General features: G+C 36.4%; 1 protein-coding gene across 3 annotated transcripts in view; it reads left to right on the top strand.

Annotated features, from left to right (window-relative positions):
* The window catches only part of DPY19L1 (dpy-19 like C-mannosyltransferase 1), a 101,814-nt gene that overhangs the window by 56,283 nt on the left and 23,075 nt on the right, over positions 1–22,456 (top strand). For all 3 annotated transcript variants that reach the window (XM_077775326.1, XM_077775327.1, XM_077775325.1), the window contains exons 8-13: positions 2,670–2,761; positions 4,872–4,971; positions 7,103–7,180; positions 15,465–15,551; positions 17,692–17,751; positions 18,536–18,616. In XM_077775326.1, the coding sequence (XP_077631452.1) occupies positions 2,670–2,761; positions 4,872–4,971; positions 7,103–7,180; positions 15,465–15,551; positions 17,692–17,751; positions 18,536–18,616 (498 nt within the window). The remainder of the gene's footprint in view (positions 1–2,669; positions 2,762–4,871; positions 4,972–7,102; positions 7,181–15,464; positions 15,552–17,691; positions 17,752–18,535; positions 18,617–22,456) is intronic.

Genomic DNA, 22,456 nt, shown 5'->3' on the forward strand with positions numbered 1-22,456 from the left:
TCATGTGAGTGAGGGAGAGGGAGAGAATCTCAAGCAGGCTCCATCTGGTCAGCACAGAGCCCAGACGCAAGCTGAAAGTTGCTTTCAGCAAAGAGTTGGATGCTTGACCAACTGAGCCACCCAGGTGTCCCAGAAAAAGGATTTTTAGACCTGTACTGTGTTCTCTGCAGAAAAGTAACCCATGGTGGCCAGAAATCTTTTTTGGAAGCGTTTGTAAGTGCATGGTTAAACACAATGTTATAATTAACATTAAGCAATATAAAGCACTATCATAGCTAATATAGCGGTGTAGCATTCAAAAGTGGGATAATTTGTTGTAAACCTAAACGTTATACCAACAAAAATTTATGACTAATCCTACAAATATCAGCTCGGCCCAAACTCTCAGAACAAGCCTTAAACATGATCTTTTCGATATTAACTGTAATTTATAATTCACGAGTTAGCTGTTCTCCTATTTAGTTTTACATTATAAAAAGAAGTAGATTAGATTATGCTAGATCTCTAATAGTGTAAGTAAGCTATTTGACAATAGAGGTTGACAAATGAAGCTGCATGCTGCTAAAATTCCTTGGTTTTTGGTTCTTGAGTAAATGATTTGAAAGTCAGGCTTTCCTAAGCAGAAAATTGGAACTGTTGTTGTCAATACCTAGGCAGTATTATGCTGCAACATTACTTAGCTCTTTGAAATGTGTGCTAGAAATTATATGCTGTAAGAGGACAGTTTAAAGAAACAGTGAGATTTTCATTAAGTTCATTTTCATAATTCAGGAGTTTCTTGTATTTTATCTGAGTGCATAAGACAATGTGTAACCCCTTGTGAAGGAGCTCACACATTTATTCCCTTCTATAATTCCTGAATTTCAAGATCATGCCTTTAGAAGGCATTTTGAACTGTCATCCTATATAGAGAACTGTATTACAATTAGAGGAAAATATTTATTTGTTGACACTTAAGGTCTGAGTAAAGCAAATCTGGTTCCTGTTTGCAAATTTCTTGGGGTTGCTGGACCTGCAGTTATGTTTGTACCAGATCTAGTAAAGCACGTGGTGTTATTGGAGAAACAATAAGCACTTTCCCATACGTTTGCATTCATTCACTCTTAACTTTGTAGAAGACCTTGCTCTTTGTTTCAGTTCTGTAATTTGGCCTTCTCATCCTACTTTTTACAAAGAATGTAATCCAGTTTTAGAGAATTGAGTGACTTCAATTCTAGTAAAAGTGACTTTTCTAGTAAAAGAAATGGATTTCTAAGAGATGGCACCATAGTTGAATTTGGGTAATAAAATAAATACAAGTGAGTAGTCTGAAGGAAGAAAATTCTCAAATTGTGCATTATATAGTTCAAATATTACTTCTTGGTTTTTGCACAGAGATTGATAGCTTTGTAAAATATGGTTATAAATCTCTCTCTACTATCAATCATACTGACATTTCTAATTAATTGGGTAAACTAAAAGATTTTTAAAATTGCATTCCAGTAACAATAAATATGCATTTTGAAAAGACTTTTTCAATCTTTTCAGAATTCTCTTGTGTGTATCATTTATAAATAGATATCTGTGTTAAATGTAATAGAGGATGGTGAATTTTGGTTACAAAGAGAAGTAGATTGGCTTAAACTTGCTATAGCAGTAGTGGAAATATCTAACAGTCTGAGGCAGAGCTAAAATAAAGGAAAGGTTTATTTCCTTTACTCACTGTGGTCTTTGTAATTTATGTAACCTTTAAAGTAACTCTGCTTGGAGCACCTGGCTGACTCTTTTGGTAGAGCATGTGATTCTTAATCTCGGGTTGTGATGTGAGTTCAAGCCCCATGTTGGGTGTAGAGATTACTTAAAAAATTTTTTAAAAACTTAAAAAAATAAGATTAAGTAATTCTGCTTGACCTGAAAGATGTAATGATTTCTTCTAGTGTGACTAACTTTATAGTAGTAAAATCAGATTGTTTATATCTCACCCAGTGTAGTTTTCCTTTCATTGAAAGATAGACTTATTAATATATTTAGTAGACATGCAGAAAAGTGATAGAGTACTAAAACTGGGATGGAACATTATTTAATTATGTCCAAAGTGAGTTCTTTAGTAGAGTTGGTACATATTTTTATTTGATCCCCTCTGCCACTTCTAAACATTTTGCAGCCCAGGGTAGCTTGGGCAAAGAAAAAGTAAAAACAGAAATGGAGTGCCTGTTCTTTTTTTAAGCAGCATTGTGAATAAAAATACTGACATTGATAACTACAAAGAGTTTTGAAGTATTGGTTATGGATAGTTTTGCTGAAATTCAAGTGGAAGAAGACAAACCAAACAGGTTTCCACAACCAATTCACAATGAAACGCTTTTCATTTTGGCAGAACGTTTTCTTGCTGGCACTTTCCCTACTTTCCTTTTAGGCTGCAGTTGAAGGTTTTTGGTATTTGTTCTTGACACTTCATGTTCCTATTTCACAAGATCTTATGCCATGTGTATCTCCTTCTTAATAATGTTTCCCTTCTCACTTTCCAGTTTTGCTGTTGGTGGAAAACCTAGCAGCTTGTTTTCCAACAGACCGTTTAAATTATGTGTGAACAAAATGGTTTTTTGTGTTCATAAATAGCCGCTTTCGATTAGTATGTCTTACTTAACAAATTCAGCAAGCAGACCACACATTATGAATTTTGCTTTCAGTGCACGCGTGTGATGTGGACACCACCTCTCCGCGAAAGCTTCTCCTATCCGTTCCTCGTACTTCAGATGTTGCTTGTGACTCACATTCTCAGGTAACCTTGACTTCTCCTTCGGTCTTGTTTGTTTGTTTTTCATTGAATAACATAAGGTAGAATTTTTTAAGCTTCCATAATAAAAACAGTCAATGGAATGAAATAATTAAGACAATGCTGTTGCTAGGTTGAATTCCTGGTTATTTTAAGTGTATAACTTCAAAATATTTACCACCAAAAATGTTTTCTTCATCTGCCTTCCAGTCTTCTCCCTTTTTCCTAAGAGGCCCACAGATCTGCTCAAGGAGCAGCAAATCTACTTTCACTACCCTTTCCCCAAGTCATTTTCTGCCACCACCCCAGCTTCCCAAAAGTAGGCAGAGAGAAGGGGGAAGACTGGTGGCAGTAGAGTGTAACCTGTAAGATGCAGTCCCTCAGAGGAAAGAACAGTTCATGGAATGATTGTGGCCAGGAACGTTAGCACGTGTGGTTCTTCCTTCATGTGTTTCGCAGCCCCTAGACTCAGATAGTGGGCGTAAAAAGAAACCACTCAGCAGACCAGAGACACACTTGCTAGGACAGTTCCTGCTGGAGATTCAGGATTGGCGTGGACTTTCTCACGTTCCTCTGGCCTTCAGCTAGAGACCTCAGAGATTCAAGCACCGTATGAATGGAAGAGAGTAGGACCAAGAACACTTTCTTTCCCCTTTGTGTGGATGAATATTGAGTTTGGATGGATGTTGCCTTGATTCAGAGGGTAAAAATAAAACAAAATGGGGGCTGTGAAAAAAATAGAACAAAGCCTGACGAAAATCTGAAGATGACTCAGACTAAGAACTCCCTTCAATGATGTGCAGAATGTAGGAGGAGCTGGTTGAAGTCTGTTACACCAAAACCCTTGGGACAATCCATTTCCACCTGTGATGACCTCAGAACGACTAGAGCCTAAGGGCTTTGTCCCTTAGGGAGATGGGTCTCTCTCTGAATGTGGGATGTATTCACTCCATTAATAATAATTACAAGTTTTTATCTAATAAATTGATTTCATAGTTCACAAAAAGGTTACCAGGATTTTAAAAATACTTGATTTAGGGGCATGATATAAAGAGTTGGATTAGAATAGCAGAGAGGGATGTCCTTGGAACAGGGATATTTAGGGAAGTAAAGATATTTAGGGCGCTCAGTGGCCCAGGTAGGTTCATCCGGAGGAGGATTTCCTTAAGGTGTACACCTTGTAACTGCAGTGTGTTACCATATACACTTCATTTTGTTTTGTTGTTGTTTTCATGTTTCATTTATTTCTGAGAGAGAGAGACAGTGTGAACAGGGGAGGGTCAGAGAGAGAGGGAGACACAGAATCCGAAATAGTCTCCAGGCTCTGAGCTGGCTGTCAGCACAGAGCCCGATGCGGGGCTGAGACCTATGAACTGTGAGATCATGACCTGAGCCGAAGTCGGACGCTTAACTGACTGAGCCACCCAGGCGCCCCTACACTTCATTTTGTGAAGATGTTAGATCTGTTGGGGGCTTCTCATTGTCTCACTGATTTAGGAGAAAAGTACTTCTTAAAACTAGCATGAAAGATGAAATTCCTTCTCCTTCCTGAAAGTCCCCTAAATTACAAGTCAGGAAAGTGAAGCTTCTACAGGTGCTCCAGGAAGGCTCCTTGCCTCTATTGCCTCTTTTCTGTGTCCTGCCTGGGCAGGACCCAGCTTTTATCCCACACCATCCACAGATTTTCCATCCGCTCAGCGCATATTCTGAATTCAACTTCTGTGCAGAATACTTAGCACTTAGAATATACTACTTGTGATGCTGGTTTACAGACATCCTCTGACTCTCCAAACGAAACTACTGGATGTAGCATTAAATATGATTCATTATCAATTCACCAAAATACAGTTTGAAAGAACTCAATGGGTATACCGACCCAGCTGCCCTCTCTCTCTTGGGCAAGCTTTGTTTTTATAGTGGATAATGGATATTTACTTTTCATGGAAAGGTGTTGTAATTGAGTGTCAGGAAGTATAATTTCTAACCCATTGGTTCATTTTCTGTCTGGTTTATGTTATAACCAGTTTATGTCCAGAGATACTAATTTGCAGCGTTTGGTGGCCATGCTAGAATATCTTGTGATTAAACTTACTTGTATTTATTTTATCTTCCCAAGGGCTACAAAACTTTATAGAGGAAGCTTGATCGCACTCTGCATTTCCAATGTGTTTTTCATGCTCCCTTGGCAGTTTGCTCAGTTTGTACTTCTTACTCAGGTAAGGCGCTTGCAGTTTCAAATGGAATTAAGATTAGTGTGGTTGATTATGCGAACCCATTTGTGTAAAATTACAGAACTGAGATATTGCATGATTCTAAGTCCTAAAATGTTTTTTAGTTAATGCTTTTGAAGAAGGTTCAGGACAGGCAAATATGTAAGATTTATTTATTAGTGAGTATTCATTATTGTCTTACTAGTGGAATGCCTTTATTGAACTCATCTTGATGAGAATACTTGTCTTTGTTATTCGGTGTTGCTAGTATCCTTAAAAGAGGACCAGTGGTAAAACTTCAAGTATTTCTCTTAAATAAATACACTTTTATGAACAACGCTGTACATTCTTACCCAGAACATAAATGCATGTAGGATAACGTAGGACAGGTAGTTAAACAGTTCTTAATTATAGAACCCCCTCCCCACCAATGTATAATTTATCATTTTTCTGTGCATTCTTGCCCCCTTCTCCCTTCAAGTAGAAGTATATGAAGCAAGGTGAAGGTGCTTGCTGAGAGAGGGAGTGAATTGTGTGTGCTCTCTCTGTGCTGCTCCCTGCCCCTAGCTACTTCTGCCGCCTCATTAAGCTGGCCATCTTCCTATTCGTGTAAAGCAGATTACGAGTTGCTTTGTAATCTTGGAAGTGTCTCGCTTGAGATATGAAGTAGGATCTGGGCTTGGTTCCTAACTCTGTCTGCTAGCCGCTTGACTTGGACAAACTGCTTAACTTGGCTTAGTTTCAGTTTTCTCCTTTGTGAGATAGGGAAAATGAAAGAACCTACTTTATTGGGGGTTAGGATCAGATGAGGGAATGTACATTAGACTTAACACAGTGCTGATTCTTAGCACGATGTCAGTAAGGTTAGCTGCTTTTATCATTATTTTTTAAAAAGAGCCTCTATTTGTACTTCATTCTTTCTTTGATCTTACCTTTTAGGCTCCAGTGTCTTCTTTAGCTTGGTGACATTTTAAATGTTTCTGCTTAAAAATGTCCCTGAGAGACACTCCTCAAGGGCCATTGTAGGCCTGTGTATTGTTTGGCCCTGGGGTGGAAAGGGAGAGTCCTATTGCTTCCAGCCAGGGGTGATAACCTGTTTTGGGGGGGTGAGTGGGGGAGGGGGTTCCACGGAGTGGGGGGCTTATGTTGAATAACAAGGCCCACTTCCTCCCAGTTACCGTGTCCTGTGAGTCTCATCCTTAAGCAATGCAGTGTCCCTTGGGTAAATCTGGGTAAAGGGAAATCTTGTTTTCTTGCTAATGAGAAAATTTGTTGTAGATTGTTTGGAGATAAATAACTTGGCGAATGCAATTTAAGCTCTAATTTAAGCGTTCAGCTACTCTGCAGCTTGTTTATACCATATTTGTGTAGAAGGGGAAGCCTGGAATTTAATCCGAGTTGCTCCCTCCATGAGGAAAGGGTGGAGAGGCATTGTTTGACAGGGTAACTATGTTTTACCAAGAGGTACATTGTTATCATTTAATCAAGTAATTCATCTAAATAATTGCAGTACTCTCTGAATTCTTGGTAAATACATATGCAGGTTTCTTCAAAACTGAAGCAAGTTAAAAGCAGTGAAAGTTCTCCTTCTAATTTGAAATTTGATAAATTTGATGCAAACAAGCGCTTGAATATTATATAAATGAAAGAGAACACTAATGGAGATTTCCATAAGAGTGACTAATAAGCAGAACTTACTGCATTTTTACACACACACTCATTACATGATTACTTTTGAGTCTAATGTACCTTTCCCAATTATGTGTTATGTGTTATAATTAATTTTTTATATTTTTTGATTGGGCAAGGCATTGTGTAATTGTACAATTGTAATTGTACATTGTCAAAGTCAGCCTGACATTACAATGAGTATTGTTTTGAATAATCTACAAAGTAGAAAATTTACATGGTTAATTGAGAGAGCTGTGCATGGAAAGGAAAACATCAATATTTCCTATATTAATCTATTGACCATATTCAATAGTAAATTGGCAGGTAAGAGGGAAACTAAAGAATTCCCTTTTAATATAAATACAAACCAATGTGAAAAAAACCAAAAATAATCTTTTTTCATTCTTATAGCTATTCATTATGTATATAATTTTTTTTCATAATTTAACTTCTTCTTAAATTTCAGATTGCATCATTATTTGCAGTATATGTTGTGGGATACATTGATGTATACAAATTACGGAAGATCATTTATATACACATGGTAATGGTTTAAATTTTTTTTTTCGATTTAGTTTGACCTTAAACTCCTCGTTAGTATTTGTTTTACACATGTTTGAAACTGGTTGTAATAGGATTCCATAGCTAAAACAAGTGTCATTCAAATACTGTGATATAATTAACAGACCATGTTTTAAAATAGGCCACCCAGAAAATTTTAATTTGGGTCATGTTATCTGATTTGAGATTGTGCCTGACTTGCTACAAGTAAAAGAGATAATTCGTGACAGAGAAACATAGAATGGTATGTTATCCAGGAGCCTTCTGTTAAAATGAAGTGACATGTTCATTTCTGAGCACCAACGATCCAGGTGTGTGGGTCATACCTGAGACTAGAACTACGCAGATCCCAGCATCCGTGTTAATCACATTCTGGGAGAATGGGGAATAATGAACACAGTAAATGGGCAAATCTTATACCATTAGAAGGTGACACAGGACTGTAGAAAAAAAGAACAAATCAAGGTACTCCAGGGAGATCAGGAGTGCCAGTCTTTTGTTTTTTTAAAATATAATTTATTGTCAAATTGGCTTATATACAATACCCAGTGCTCATCACAGGTGCCCTCCTCAATACTCATCACCTGTTTCCCCCTTTCCCCCAACCCCATCCCCCCTCAGTGTGTTCTCTGTATTTAAGAGTCTCTTGTGGTTTGCCTCCCTCCCTCTCCGTTTGTAACTATTTTTTCCCCTTCCTTTCCCCCATGGACTTCTGTTAAGTTTCTCAAGTTCCACATATGATTGAAAACATGATATCTGTCCTTCTCTGACTGACTTATTTCACTTAGCCTAATACCTTCCAGTTCCATCCACATTGCTGCAAATGGCATCATTTCATTCTTTCTCACTGTTCAGTAGTATCTCATTGTATAGATAAACCACATCTTCTTGATCCATTCATCTGTTGATGGACACTTAGGCTCTTTCCATGTTTTAGCTATTGTGGAGAGTGCTGCTATGAACATTGGGGTACATGTGCTCCTATACCTCAGCATTTCTGTATCCCTTGGGTAAATTCCTAGCAGTGCTCTTGCTGGGTCATAGGGGAGTTCTATTTTTAATGTTTTCAGGAGGGCCAGTCTTAGGTGGTGGGAGATTTAGGTATCAAGTGAGTAGTTAGAGCAGGTCTTTATGGAGAAGAAGAGATTGGAAGGAGAAGGAGTTAGCTAAGTAGATGTTGTGAAGAAGAATACTCTAGGTTGGTGGAACAGTTAGAACAAAGGTCCTAAGGCTAGATGGTTGATTTTGATGAATGTTTATTCTTCAAGAATATCTGTCTTTGTCACTAATTCTTACAACTTGATGTTTTCTTTTTCCTATAATTTTGATGTTGTTATAATATGCCACTATGTTTTTTATTATCTATAAAAGGACATTATAAAATATAGGGAAGTTTTGAATACAGTTATAAAATTAACAAGCATGAGCCCAGTCTCTAACTGAAAAATAGAACCGTCGTCACTTGGAAGTCCTTGTGTGCCCTGGCCATGCCCCCTCACTTCTCCTAGGGATAACCATTCTCCTCACTACTTAACCTGCCATTCTTGGTGACTTTACCTTTTATGTATTCCTGAGCAATATATGTTTGTTATTATAGGTTATTATTGTTTTTAAGGTCTGTAAAAATGGTATCTGTTTATGAGACTTTTATATTTTTACTTAGGTTTCTGAGATTTTGATGTTACTGGAGTTCAGACATTTTCTTTGCTTTACATTTTCCATTGTATAAATAAAGCACAATTCATTTACCCATTTTCTTGTTGAAGGACATTTAGGTTTTTTCCTCTTCTTTTTTCTTTTATGAAATAATGCTGTATATTGTCACATGTACCTCCTGAGGCATATATATTAAGAATTTCTCTAGAGTATTTACCTAACAGTAGAATTCTCTTGGCGGTAAATTATATACGTGTGCAGCTTTTTAATTTAATCCTGTATTGTTTTTCAAAAATGATTAGACTACCTTGAACAGTAATGGATAATATATAGCTCATATTATTGTACATCCTTTTTTTATTTTGTCTGTCGGGTGAGTATAAAATGGTATCTTATGGCCTTAATTTGCATTTTCTCTGAGTGTCAATAAAGTCAAAGATCTTTTGGTATGTTTATGGGCCCTTTGTGTTTCCTTTTTTGTGACATTCCTATTCAAATCTCTTACCACTTTCTTTTCTAATGTCCAAGAGAAAACAGCATCTGTTTTATTCACTGCAGTATAACCCACTATTTTCATTATTTATTTTTATGCTTTTATGTGTGACTTGTTCCTGATTTGGCCAGCATCTTAAATCTGGCTTCTTTGTCTTTCTAACAAGTCCTCAAGCTTTGAGCACTTCTTAAAAGAAATTATTAATAAAAGCTAAGCTTCATCAAATGCTTTTCTGTGTCAATCTAGATGATCCTGTGTATATTTGCCTCTAACATGTTACTGTGGTGAATTATATTAATTGATATTCTACAGTAAGAAACTTTGCTTTTCTGGGCTAAATACAATTATTACTAGATTCATTTTGCTATTGTTAGAATTTTTAAATCTCTGTTCATGAAGGGGATTGGACAGTAATTATCCTTTTGTTACACTTGCCTTTTTTTCCCCCAGACTGTTTAATGTAGTTTTTTGTTTTGTTTTTGTTTGTTGGTTTTTTTGTTTTTACGCTGCAGGAAAATCAGAATAATTGTTTAGGGGTGCCTGGGTGGCTCAGTCGGTTCAGCGTCCAGCTCTATTTCCACTCAGGTAGTGATCTCAGGTTCTTGGGGTTGAGCCCCGTGTCTGTGTCTGCGCTGACAGTGGAGCCTGCTTGGGACTTGCTCTCTGATCTCCCCTGTTCGCTCCATCTCTCTCTCTCTCTCAGAATAAACAAACATTTTTTTAAAAAAAAGAATAATTAGTTAACATTTAGAGTTAGTCACATGGTCACATAGGTGACTATGGATGGATAAGGTGTTTGACTCAATTACAGTTATAAAAGTACTAACATTACTCAAGTTTATTTGTAGTAGAACCTGTTTTGGGTGAGTGGTATATGGTTTACGACGTGACTTACTAACTATGGAACTAGTTTCTTACTGTGAAGTATCTTCTTCCATTATCACTTTACAAGTTCCTAAATCCCTATAGTATATAAAGGAAAATAAATACATAATTATTTCCAAACAGGAATTTTTTCCATTTTTTTATTGTGGCAAAATATGCATAAAGTAACATTCAGTGTCTTAATCTTTTTTAAGTGTACATATCAGTAGTATTAAGTGTATTCACATTGTTATGCACCCATCACCACCATCTCCCAAACTCTTTTAATCTTGCGAAATAGAATCTCTCTACCCATTAAACAATACCTCCCTATTCCCTTTCTTCCCGCCCAGCTCCTAGAAGCCCCCATTCTGCTTTCTATGTCTATGATATAACTCTGCCAGGAATTTTTTTCTTAATGTATTATTTTACTTAGCGTAATGTGTTCAGGATCCATCCATGTTGATGCAAATGGAAGGATTTCCTTTTTTTATAGATGAATAATTTTTGCATTGTGTGTGTGTGTGCGCACGTGTGCATGTGTATACATCCACACACACATCACAATTTCAATATCTGTTTATTCATTGATATAAACTTAGTTTATTTCCATGTCTTGACTCTTATGAATAATGCTGCAGTGAATATGGGAATACAGATATCTCACTGAGATCCTCTTTTCATTTTCTTTGGGGTTGCTGTATCATATGGGAGTTCTACTTTTCATTTCTCAAGAAACCTCCATACTGTTTTCCATAGTGGCTGTACCAATTTACATTCCCACCAACAGAGAACAAGGGTTCCCTTTTCTCCACATCCTCTTCAACACTTATGTCTTGTCTTTTTTATAATAGTCATTTTAACCGGTATAAGATGATGTCTCATTGTGGTTTTGATTTGCATTTACCTAATGATTAGTGATGTTGAGCACCTTTCTATATCTGTGGGCCATTTGTATGTTTTCATTAGGAAAATGTCTTTTCAGGTTCTACCCATATTTAATCAGATTATGTGGGCTTTTAGGTTTCTTTGACTCTTGAGTTGTAAAAAATACTTCTATAATTTGAATATTCACTCTCTGTGCTAGATGGTTTGTAAATAGTTTCTCTCATTCTGTAAGGTGTTTCTTCATATTGTTGATCACTTCTTTTGCTTGCAGGAGCTTTATAGGTTGATACAGTTTTACTTGTGTATTTTGCTTTTGTTGCGTGTGCTTTTGAACTCGTGAAGGACTGTTTGTGTCTGGATGGATAGCTGCTGCTGAGGTAAGACCTGAAATGGACTCAAATTAACTCAGTTTCCCATTGAAGAATTCTCCTGGAAGTTGTAACTCTTAATAAGACTCCCGAGTTCCAGAACAGTTCCATCAACCAGATTTGGCCAGTGCTATTGCTGTCTAGGTGAGCAGACAGATTCCTGCCATTCTCCCAGAATCCTCCAGCCACTTGATGAATTTTGATATCAGATTTATTCTAGCCACACAGAATTTAATTGTAGGTGTCTCTACCTTTTCTTTCTGTGGTAGATTTTATTTAAGACTGGAAGGTGGGGCAGTCGGTTAAGCGCCCAACTTCAGCTCAGGTCTGATCTCACCATTTTGTGAGTTTGAGCCCTGTATCAGGCTTTGTGCTGACAGCTCAGAGCCTGGAGCCTGCCTTAGATTCTGTGTCTTCTTCTCTCTCTGACCCTCCCCCACTTGCACTCTGTCTCTCTTTCTCTGTCTCTCTCTCTCTCAAAAATAAATAAATATTAAAAAATATTTTTAAAGAAAGACAGGAAGGAATATTCCCTGAAAGTTTGGTGGATCTTGCCTACTAAGACCTATATGGACCTGTTGTTTTCTTTGTGGACAGATTTTAAATTACTGATCTAACTTGTTTCATGGTAATAGGACAGTTTAGACTTCTTTCCTGAGTAGTTTTTGATCACTTTTTCTAGGAGTTGTCCCATATCATCTAAGTTTTGCAGTTCATTAACATAATGGGACACCTGGGTGGCTGAGTTAAGTGTCTCACTCTTGGTTTCAGCTCAGGTCATGATTTCATGGTTCTTGGGGACTCCTGCATCAACATGGAGCCTGCTTAGAATTCTTTCTCTCCCTCTTTCTCTGCTCCTCCCCTGCTTGCACTCACTCATGTGCTTTCTCCCTCTCAAAATAAATAAACTTAAAAAAGAAGTTCACTAATATAAGTCATTCACAGTGTTGTCTTATTTCTTTAACCAACAAAATACAGACACTCAAGAAAGACAAATACTAAATAATTTGTAATAATCTCTATTCTGCACCTTTTAAGTTCTCACTTTTCTTGCTTTATTAAGTTTCAAATATTCTTCAGATTTGAATTCATTGATGTTTTCGAGCAACGAGTTGTCTGTCAAACATTTTCTGGGTTCTAAGGATAGAACAGTGATAAAAACAATAAAAAAATAAGTAAAAAGACACCCTTCTCTTCTGGAGCTTGTATTGCAGTGTACAAAGAAAGCAAACATGTAAAATAAACAGTGTGTTAAATGTTAGTAGGTGTTAGTGAGGAAAATAAAACAGACAAGGAATGTGCGGAGTATGTAGCAGAGGTCAGAATTGAAAAGGGTACAAAGACAAGGCCTCACTGAGAAGGTTACACAGGGTCAGCTAAGGGAGTTGAGGTAGCAGCCATTAGGTTAAGAGAGACAGCAAGTAAAAAAGCTCTGAGGTGATGGTGTACAGTATGTTCCTGGATGTGCAAGATGTGGCTGGTTTGGAGTGAGATGGGAAAGGTAGTGTGAAATGAGGTTCCATGTGTTAGTGGGGAAGGCCCTGGAAGTTTTCTATGTGTTTGTAAGGGCTTTAGCTTTCCATTAATAGTGAGAGTCAAAGCTTTTGGAGGGTTTGAGCAAGTAAGTGACTAGACTGGCTGCTGAGGTGAGAATGGATCACAAATGTTTCTCTAGAACTTTAGGACCTCCTTTTTAAATACTGCCTTAATTTTTTTTTTCTTGAATACCCTTGACATTGCTTTACCTGATTCTCCGTTATGAATCTGTTTATTCAAAGTGATGTTATTCTGCTAATTTTTGCCAAAATTGATAGGGAAAGTTTAAAGTTAGTCTTAAATTTTAGCACTTAGGGGAAAAAGCTATTGTCATCAAATTTTGAGAATTTGGCTCCTTACCCATTTAGTAAGTATATGTGAATAACATACCACAAAAAGTTAAGTTCATTCCAGGAATGTAAGAAAGGTTTGACATTAGAAATCCTATTAATATAATTTATCACAGTATATTTTAAGAGGGTCAACAATATGATCATTTTCTGTGATGCTATAAAGGCATTTGATAAAAGTCAATATCTTTCTGGTTTTAAGATCTTAGTCAAATGAAAATAGATGGATATTTCATTGAAATTTAAATATATACATATACTTCAAAAGCTAGCAGCAACACACAAAATGATGGATCAATAGAACTATTCCCATTAATGCAGGAAGCTTGACAGATATGCTTGCTGCCATTCTTCTTAAATTTGTAGCAAGAATATTAAATAATACAATTGATTACAAAATACGACTCTCAAAAATAAAAGGAAGATGAAGAAATTTTATTTGCAAATGATCTGATTTTGAATATCTAAAAAAACCAAAATTAATAAACTACTACTAGAAATAATAAAAGATTGTATTCATTTCTGTATATTTAACATAATTTTTCTGTATGCTGTCTGAAAATATGATGAAAAAAGATTCCTGATAGAATAGCAACAGAAATCATATACTCTGAAGTAAAATTAATATGTTGGATCTGTATGAAGAAAATTTTGCATTCTGCTAATGAAAGTATAGGAACACTTAGAGAAATGGAAACAATGTGGTATATTTGGATCTAAAGATTCAATAGTGGACAGATATAGCTATAAATATGATGTGATATAAATTATTGAATAAAATAGTCCTAATAAAAATGTCAGTTTTGAAACTTAAGCTGATTCTGGAATTCAGAGAAAAATTCATATATATGGCTCAAAAATAAAACTTGTAGAAGAAAACATGAATTATTTTATTTTTAAAGCTTTTCTAATAATGGAAGACTTAAAGGAAATGAATGATAAATTTGACAATTATAAAAATTTGGAAAACAACCATAATACAGAAATCCCACAAAGATAAAAATGCACTCAGAAAAATATTTACAAGATGTTTGCTTGATAAGGAGAGATTTTTTTCATAATATATAAAGAGAGCTCTTAAGGAAAATAACTAAAACCCAGTAGAAAAATGGGCAGTAGAAATAAGCAATTCAAACACACAGCAACAAAAACAGCAAATAGAAGAAAAGATGGTGCATCTACCCAGTATTAAAAGTATGGAAGAGTGAAAGAAAGAGGCAACATTTTTCTTAAATTGTCAAACAGGGGCGTCTGGGTGGCTCAGTCAATTGACCATCTGACTCTTGATTTTGGCTCAGGTCATGATCTCCTGGTTCGTGAGTTCGAACCCCCAGTTGGGTTCTGTACTGACAGCACAGAGCCTGCTTGTGATTCTCTGTCTCCTTCTCTGCCGCTCCCCAGCTCTCATGCACATTCTCTGTCTCTGTCTCTCTGAATAAATAAACTACAAAAAAAAAAAAAAAAAAAGATTGTCAAATATTTCAAAGAATTGGCAGGTGTGTGTATCAGCAGGAGCTCTCATGTCCTATTGGTGGGGAGTAAATTGGTACAATATTTTTTATGGCAATAAAAATAAAATAATTTATCTCATGAGTGTGTGGACATGTATATAAGATATACACCTAAGAATGTTTCTCATAGCAGTGTTTGTAACAGGAAAAACAAAATAGCAGCAAAATCAAACTGGAAAGTACTTACCTGTTCAGCAGTAGTCATAGGACTGTCATTAAACTACGGAACCACTTTAGAGTGNTTTTTTTTTTTTTTAGCTATTCAATGGAATGAATTAGGTTGGTTTGGATTCATGGGAAGCGCTCTGAAACAAAGTCAGAGTAAAGCAAGCAGTAGTATAGCTTATGGGCCAAGTTTCCACTTGTGGTTTTTAAAAAATAACAAAGTAGAATTTGTACATGTGAATATGTGGAAGGATGCACAGGGAACTATTGATGGTGGTGATCTTTTGGGTTTCAAAGTGTAGGATAGAACATGAGCTGTTTTCATTATTTGTTCTCTTGTGAATGGTTTGAATTTCATCATGGGCATGTGCAGTTTTAAGGATAAAAATCCGTGTTTTTTATGTGCATTAATTATATTTTTCTTGGATTTTTCCAGATTTCTCTTGCACTTTGTTTTGTTTTGATGTTTGGAAACTCAATGTTATTAACTTCTTATTATGCTTCCTCTTTGGTAATTATTTGGGTAAGTGCCTATTAAATAATATGGCTATTTTTGAAACTAATGGCTGACCAGTTTTTTAATCACTGACGTGGAATTTGTGAGGGATTTTCTAGAAGAGTCATCTGAGATATTTTCATCTCTGTGGATAGAGTATGCCAGTACTCACTTCTCAAACAGGGAAAAAACACAAGAGTTAATACTAGAAAACACAGCCCCTTGCCTCATACCCCTACTTGGCCCTTTCTCTTTCCTTGTCTTTCCTGTCACCTAAGTTTTGGTCCCAGGGTTCACTTTAGACAGGTTTCATGCTTTCTTCTTGTTCTTGTTACAGTTTTTCTCTTATTCCTACACCGCTCGCTGACCCCCTTGCCTCCCTGTGGCACCTCACACTAGCCTCTCCTGGTTTTGCTGTGATCAGAGGTGTGGGGCTTTGGGCTCTCTTAGTTTTTCTCCTGTTCTATTTGTGTGAAACATTTAGATAGTTTCAATCAGGTGATGATTCAGTTATATTTTGCGAAATGACTACAAAGAACAGTCAGATTATTGGGAGACTGTCTTCTAGAATTAGAGCAAACAGTGAAAGGTCATCTAACTCCTTCTGCCACTTTTGGCAGGATGACCTTCTAAATATAAATCTTCCTAAAGTTAAGGACTTCAGAGGTGGGTATGCCTTTTTTATTCATGGGTCTCACCATTCTAATGTTTAGTGAACCTAAGAGGAAAATACATATTTTCCTGTATTTCAAAGTGCATGTGCTTTAGCAGGAAGCTGCTATCCTGAAGACAAAGTGTATTGTATTATCTTAATTGAAATATATTCTGCTCCTTGAATAAACTTTTAAGTTATTCAGATTATTTTGGCTTTCTTGATATCTAGAACCCATGAACAAATTGGGAACTTTCTATTTCTTTGACCCGTTTCACAAATAATATTTATTTAAGATCCCTTTCCCCCAGAAATATGCCTCTTCCCACTTAGACCATGGAACCCTTTTTCAGGTTGTGTCGCTTGAGCATACACAGTCACAGATATTAGTAATTAGCATATGGTGATGCTGGGTTTTCAGCAATGACAAAAAAAGTCATTAAGTGAGCTGCTGTACTTTGAGATTAATGGTAGTTCTCATAGGCAGTGACTTCTGTTTCTAATCAGGAAATGTAACAGCATACTCAGTTCTGCATTTTACGTGTGCACAGGCAAGTCCTGCTATTACTTAGATTAAAGTACATGACTCTTGGTACTTGTATTCAGGTACCAATAAAATCTAACCTAAGTACATTTTACAGGAAACTTCTCTTCAGTTCAGTCCAGGACCTACAGTGTGTCAGGTTTCCTTTTAGGGGCTTGACACTGAGGTGTGTCTTAGGTATGAATTAAGCATGTATATGTATATTTCCTATTTGGGTATATAAAAATAAATGATGCGAACAGTTACAGAATATAGCATATTTATGCATATTTAACTATAAACACACATTTGCCTATTTTTATTTGTAGTTACCACCTTGAAACCTGAATCCTATCACCTTTTGTGTTCTCAGATGTTCAGAAACTTCTGAAAAGATTTCATTTGGGTTCATGTATTTATTAATGTTTTGATTTGTAATTGTGCTTTTACTGAGTTGCAAGTACATTTAGCGCCCAATAGGTACTGCACTTTGGGAGTCTGTTCATGTCCTAGAGAGAGAGAAGATTTGATAGAGGAGAAGTATTTGATAATCCATTAAAAACTCATTTGTAGTTTATTCTAAGAGTTGATAATATTTAACTTGAGTAAAATTTTAGGACTGTAAGACAGCTGTCTAAAATTCTGATATTATTATATGCATTTTATATGTTATTATATGCTATTATATGTTATATTGGCTCTTAGGTAAATCAGAGATGTAAAATCAGTCATAGAAATTTATACATGGTAATTCTGTTTTCAATTTTACAAAGTCACTAACTGACCTAATCTACTTTGGATAAAATAGGACTGTTGCTTAAAGTCAGTGAACTTGCTATATGGAACATTGACAATGTGCTGAATTTTAGATTTTTGAAAGTCTTATTATAAGTGGTTTTTGGTACTTGAATTTATGTGTATAAGTATTAACTGCATGCTATTTATTATGTGTATAAGTATTAACTGCATGCTATATTGTTTTCTCCATGAAGGGCATACTGGAAATGAAGCCACATTTCCTGAAAATGAATGTATCTGAACTTAGTTTATGGGTAAGAATCAATCTATTTGAATGCGTAAGTTTTTCCTTCTCTAAAATGTATCTTTGATTTTATGTTTTACTTTTTAGGACATTATCTATTTTTATGTAGTGCAGGAGATCTAACAGCTTTATGACATAATTAGGGCTCCATTTTAATGTGGCAAATTGCCCTTTTCATGTGGCAAGTTAAAAAATTAATATTGGATAAATGAAGAATTTTAGTTTTACTTATTACCCATGTTTTTTACTGGGGAGCAGTGTATGTGTGTAAGAGATTGTTAGTACAAAGGGAATTTAACTGTAATTTCATATAAATCTATAATTATTATAATTTTGATAATATTGTATGTATGTATTTTTATTTTTGATAGCCCCCTTCATTTTGGAGTAGCATTCTTTTTTTTTTTTAATGTTTTATTTATTTCTAGGAGAGAGAGAGAGAGAGAGAGAGAGACAGCGTGAGCAGGGGAGGGTCAGAGAGAGAGGAAGTCACAGACTCTGAAACAGGCTCCAGGCTCTGAGCTGGCAGTCAGCACAGAGCCCGACGCGGGGCTTGAACCCACGAACCGCGAGATCATGACCTAAGTGAAAGTCGGACGCTTAACCGACTAAGCCACCCAGGCGCCCCTGGAGTAGCATTCTTAAAGCTGCATTTTTTATCATTTTTTCTTGGCTGTGGAACTAGCTATTTCACATGTGATTAAAGCATTTATATTTTTCTTCCTCTGTTACATCCAAGGAATGGCATTCAGAAGCATCAATTTATTTTTGTTTTGTTATGTTTTCCTTTATAGGTTATCCAAGGATGTTTCTGGTTATTTGGAACTGTTGTACTCAAGTATTTGACATCTAAAATCTTTGGCATTGCAGATGATGTAAGTGCATTTTTGTTTAAACTCGAAAGACTTTAAAAGAATCAAACAAGCTAAGAATGAATTACTTGAGTTATTAAAGTACCACTATTTAAGCCAAATTCTAATATAAAGTCTATTTGCTTAGTATTTTATCTATTTACTATAATAGAAAGTAAATGTGACTCTGTATAGTCTCTATTCTTCAATATTAATTTCTTGACACAATTCTGTTATTTTAATTTTTAATCGGTCCTTCTGTATCACAAAGATTTTGAAATTTTAAAGCAAGAAAGTTCTAGAGACCTATGCTCAAATGTTAAGGTCCATACAGTCATTTTTCTCAGGTTTCTTCATAATTCCCCTTAGCAACACATCAGTTTGCCATCTTCAGAGCCTCTGTAGCTATAGACTGTATTATAGTCTCATACCCCCCATCCCGGGTTTCTTGGTCAGTGCTTGTGAACGGTTTACTTATAAGCTTTTATAGGTAATTTAATCCACGTTAGTCTCATTAAGAGAAAAGTTTTTGTTACTCTGTTTTGGTATCAGGGTAGGACAGAAGTCTGCTTTATAACTTTAAGGATTCTTCCTATCCATAATTTTGCTTTGCCTATTTTATTTTGGTGTTTTAGTAAACACATTAATTAAAAAAGAAGCAACATGTTGATCAGCACAGAAAGAGTAAAGTAAACCATGAATTTTTTTTTCCTGTAACTTATGCTAATGGGCTGTCTTTCCTCTATCCATAATAGATTAAAGCTATAGTTTTGAAACCGGGTCTTGTGAAGTCCTGAGACTTCCAAGGACTCTTCTGTGAGCTCCACCTACTTCCCAATCCTCCTAGAAGTCCCCCCTTTCACCCAGGGAAGTTCAGCTTTAATTTCTTCCACATTGGATAATTATATAGGTTTTCATTAGAACAAGGGAATTTTTTGTTTAAAAAAGATGAAAAGCAATTAAGTTGTTCAGTGGGTGATCTGCAACCTATGGAAAGTCTTTCTAAAGTATAAAACTAGAGTCTAAAATTGCCTATTAATTCATTCAATATGTGCCTCCTTTGTGCCTGACAGTAGAACGCATCCTAAACACACAAAATTGAGTAAGACATGATCTAGTGCGAGATAGGAATGATTTCTAGCAACCATAATACAGTATGATGAAGGCTATGTTAAAAAAAACAAGTACAGAGAGCTGCAGAAACAGAAAGGAGGAGAGGGGAAGGCTCCTGCCTGAAGTCAGCTGTGAAGAGGGGAGCTAAAAGGTGATTGAGTCAGTGAGGACGCAGAGAAAGAGCAGAAAGGCAAACAGCCCAAGTCCTAGGTGAATGGAATCTGTCTCCTCACTGGAAGGAGGCACACCAGCTAAGGTATTGAGTCAGGTTAAAGTGATGTTGTCATTTCTGTCACAGCCTGATGTTGTAGCAGGACCAAATCACAGTTATTTCCAAATCAGAAGTAATTTAATTGCAACATTAATATTTCTAGGAATCTGTAACGCTGATCAAGGACATCAGCTCATAAATTCTGAATTTTGACACCAGTCAGAAGAAGAGAATGGCAAGGTCCCATAGCTCTCAAGAAGCACTTTCACTCACCCTTTTCTATTAAGATAATTAGACACCCACCTGCTCTTTAAGAACCAAGTGAGCCCATTTCTCAGTGCATCCTGTCACACTCTTCCTGGTAGAAGACTGAGGTTGTCTCCCAGGGAAGCTCAGTACTCAGTGACACACAGTTTTCACTGGGGGCTGGTAACATAGGCACCCTCTGCCTGAGCCGATTTAAAGTCCCAGACTCTCAGAAGGAACGTAGGTGCTGAGCATACGCCAGGGTTTGTACAATTTAGGCACAGTGAGCCACTGTTCATTCTCACGTAGGGTGGAAGGAGCCATCTGAAATCTAAGTTCCCTGATGCCAGCCATGCCAGCTTTGCAAGCAGAGATTCAAAGGGTAGCAGGCAGACCTATGTTCACTCATCCGAGCCTCAAGTTGGCCCCATCTTTTCCTGTCTTCCATGCCTTCTTGGATTGTCCATGCGTCTGCATACCGCTTCCCAGTTAGTCATAGATGTGTGGAGAGCTTGGGCTCAAGGTTCCCTCTGCCCGTGTGTGCAGCTTTCTTGTCCACCAGGCATGTGAGAACTTCTTTACCTCCTTGTTGGTTTCCTCATTTCCAGAATCTTTTTAAAATTTCTGACCAGTCTGCTGTTCACTGCATGAGTAATATGCTATCAGGCTGGCAAAGCTGGGAGCTTTCACCTTGCGTTTCCTACTGTTGGATACTTTTATTCACAGTGTCTCTGAGCATAGGCCTTTTGCTGCCTGCCCCCAAACAAGGCAGCACCCTCCAGTAGCAAAGGTTCTGCTTTCATGGCCAGCCCCACCCTCTGGGACTTACTGGTCCCACCAAGCTAAGAAGTGGGGGTGGCACTGATCTGATCGAGGATGGGCCAGCCCAGGCAAGAATGCTGCAGATGCCTGCAGCTTCCACTCCCAGTTCATCAGCTCTTGTGTGAATCAGTGCTTCTCAGTTTGCTTTCCTTGTGGTCAATTTCTAGAACCTGATATGGTTGTTTTTGACAGTTTTGTCCAATTTTATAGTTCTTGTCGGGGAAGGGATTTCCATTTCCTTTGATAGGAAGTATTCATTTCCATTGATTCTTAAGTGTTTGTCCTGCCTTGTATTCCCCAGATAACCTCGCTTGCTCACAGTGTAATACTCTTCCTGTATATTGCATTTGGATTTGGTGGTTAATGTTTTTAAGGATTCTTGTCTACATTTATGAGAGAGATTAGTCTGTAGTTTTATTTTCTTATAATGTTTTTTGTCTGGCTTTGGTTTCAAGGTAATGCTAGCTTCTATATTTCAAAGAGAATTTATGTAGAATTGATATTATTTCTTTGCCTACAGCGTTTGGTAGAATTTGACAGTGAATCCTGCAGGGGCTGGACTGTTCTTCATGAGAGAATTTTCTTCTACAAAATCCACTTTTTTGAGGAAGTCATTGGTGGTTTATGTCTTTAGATAAAACTTACCCATTTCATATGTGTCATCAAATGGATTCTATTTAAAAATATATATATATTATATAAAATATATATTTTATTTATATAAATTTATTATAAATATATATATATATATTATATTCTGGGGCACCTGGGTGGCCCATAGTGGCTCACTATGAGTTCAAGTCTTGCATCAGGCTCTGTGCTAACAACTCAGAGCCTGGAGTCTATTTTGGATTCTATGTGTCCCTCTCTCTCTTCCCCTCCCCTGCTTGTGCTTGCTCGCTCTGTCCGTCTTTCTCTCAAAAATAATAAATAAAAATGTTAAAAAATCTAAAAAATTATTATAGGATTCAATTAGTGAAAATTCTTATTAGAATTTTTGCATGTATATGAAATAGTTTTACATTCTTTTATTCTTCTTGTTTGGATTCAGAATCAATATTGTATTAGTCTCTTATAAAAAGCTGTTTTTTGAGGTATGCTGTTTTACCTGTTTTCTATTTACGGTATTAATATTTTTAAAGTGCCATCTTTTTTTGAGTCCTCTGGTTTTGTTGAATTTCTCTTTGTCAACAAATTCTGTCATCCTCATTTCTTATTTCTTTCTGCTTGTCTGTAGCTTTTCCTAATGCTTGAGGGAAAGTCTTGGCTCTTTTGTTCTCAAACTCTCCTATTTTCTGATAAATGCATTTAAAGCTATACATTTCTCTGTAAGTAGTACCTTTTGTGTGTCTTACAAATGAACTGTTTAGTGATTTTCTTTTTAGCCAGAGGTTTATTAAGTTTTATGTTAATTATGTTAGCTTCTAGCCAAAGATTTTTAAAGACATTTCTAGTTAGTCTTTTTCCAATTT

This window comes from Crocuta crocuta, unplaced genomic scaffold, assembly GCF_008692635.1.
Source record: "Crocuta crocuta isolate KB4526 unplaced genomic scaffold, BGI_CrCroc_1.0 scaffold197, whole genome shotgun sequence".
Classification (NCBI taxonomy): Eukaryota; Metazoa; Chordata; class Mammalia; order Carnivora; family Hyaenidae; genus Crocuta; species Crocuta crocuta.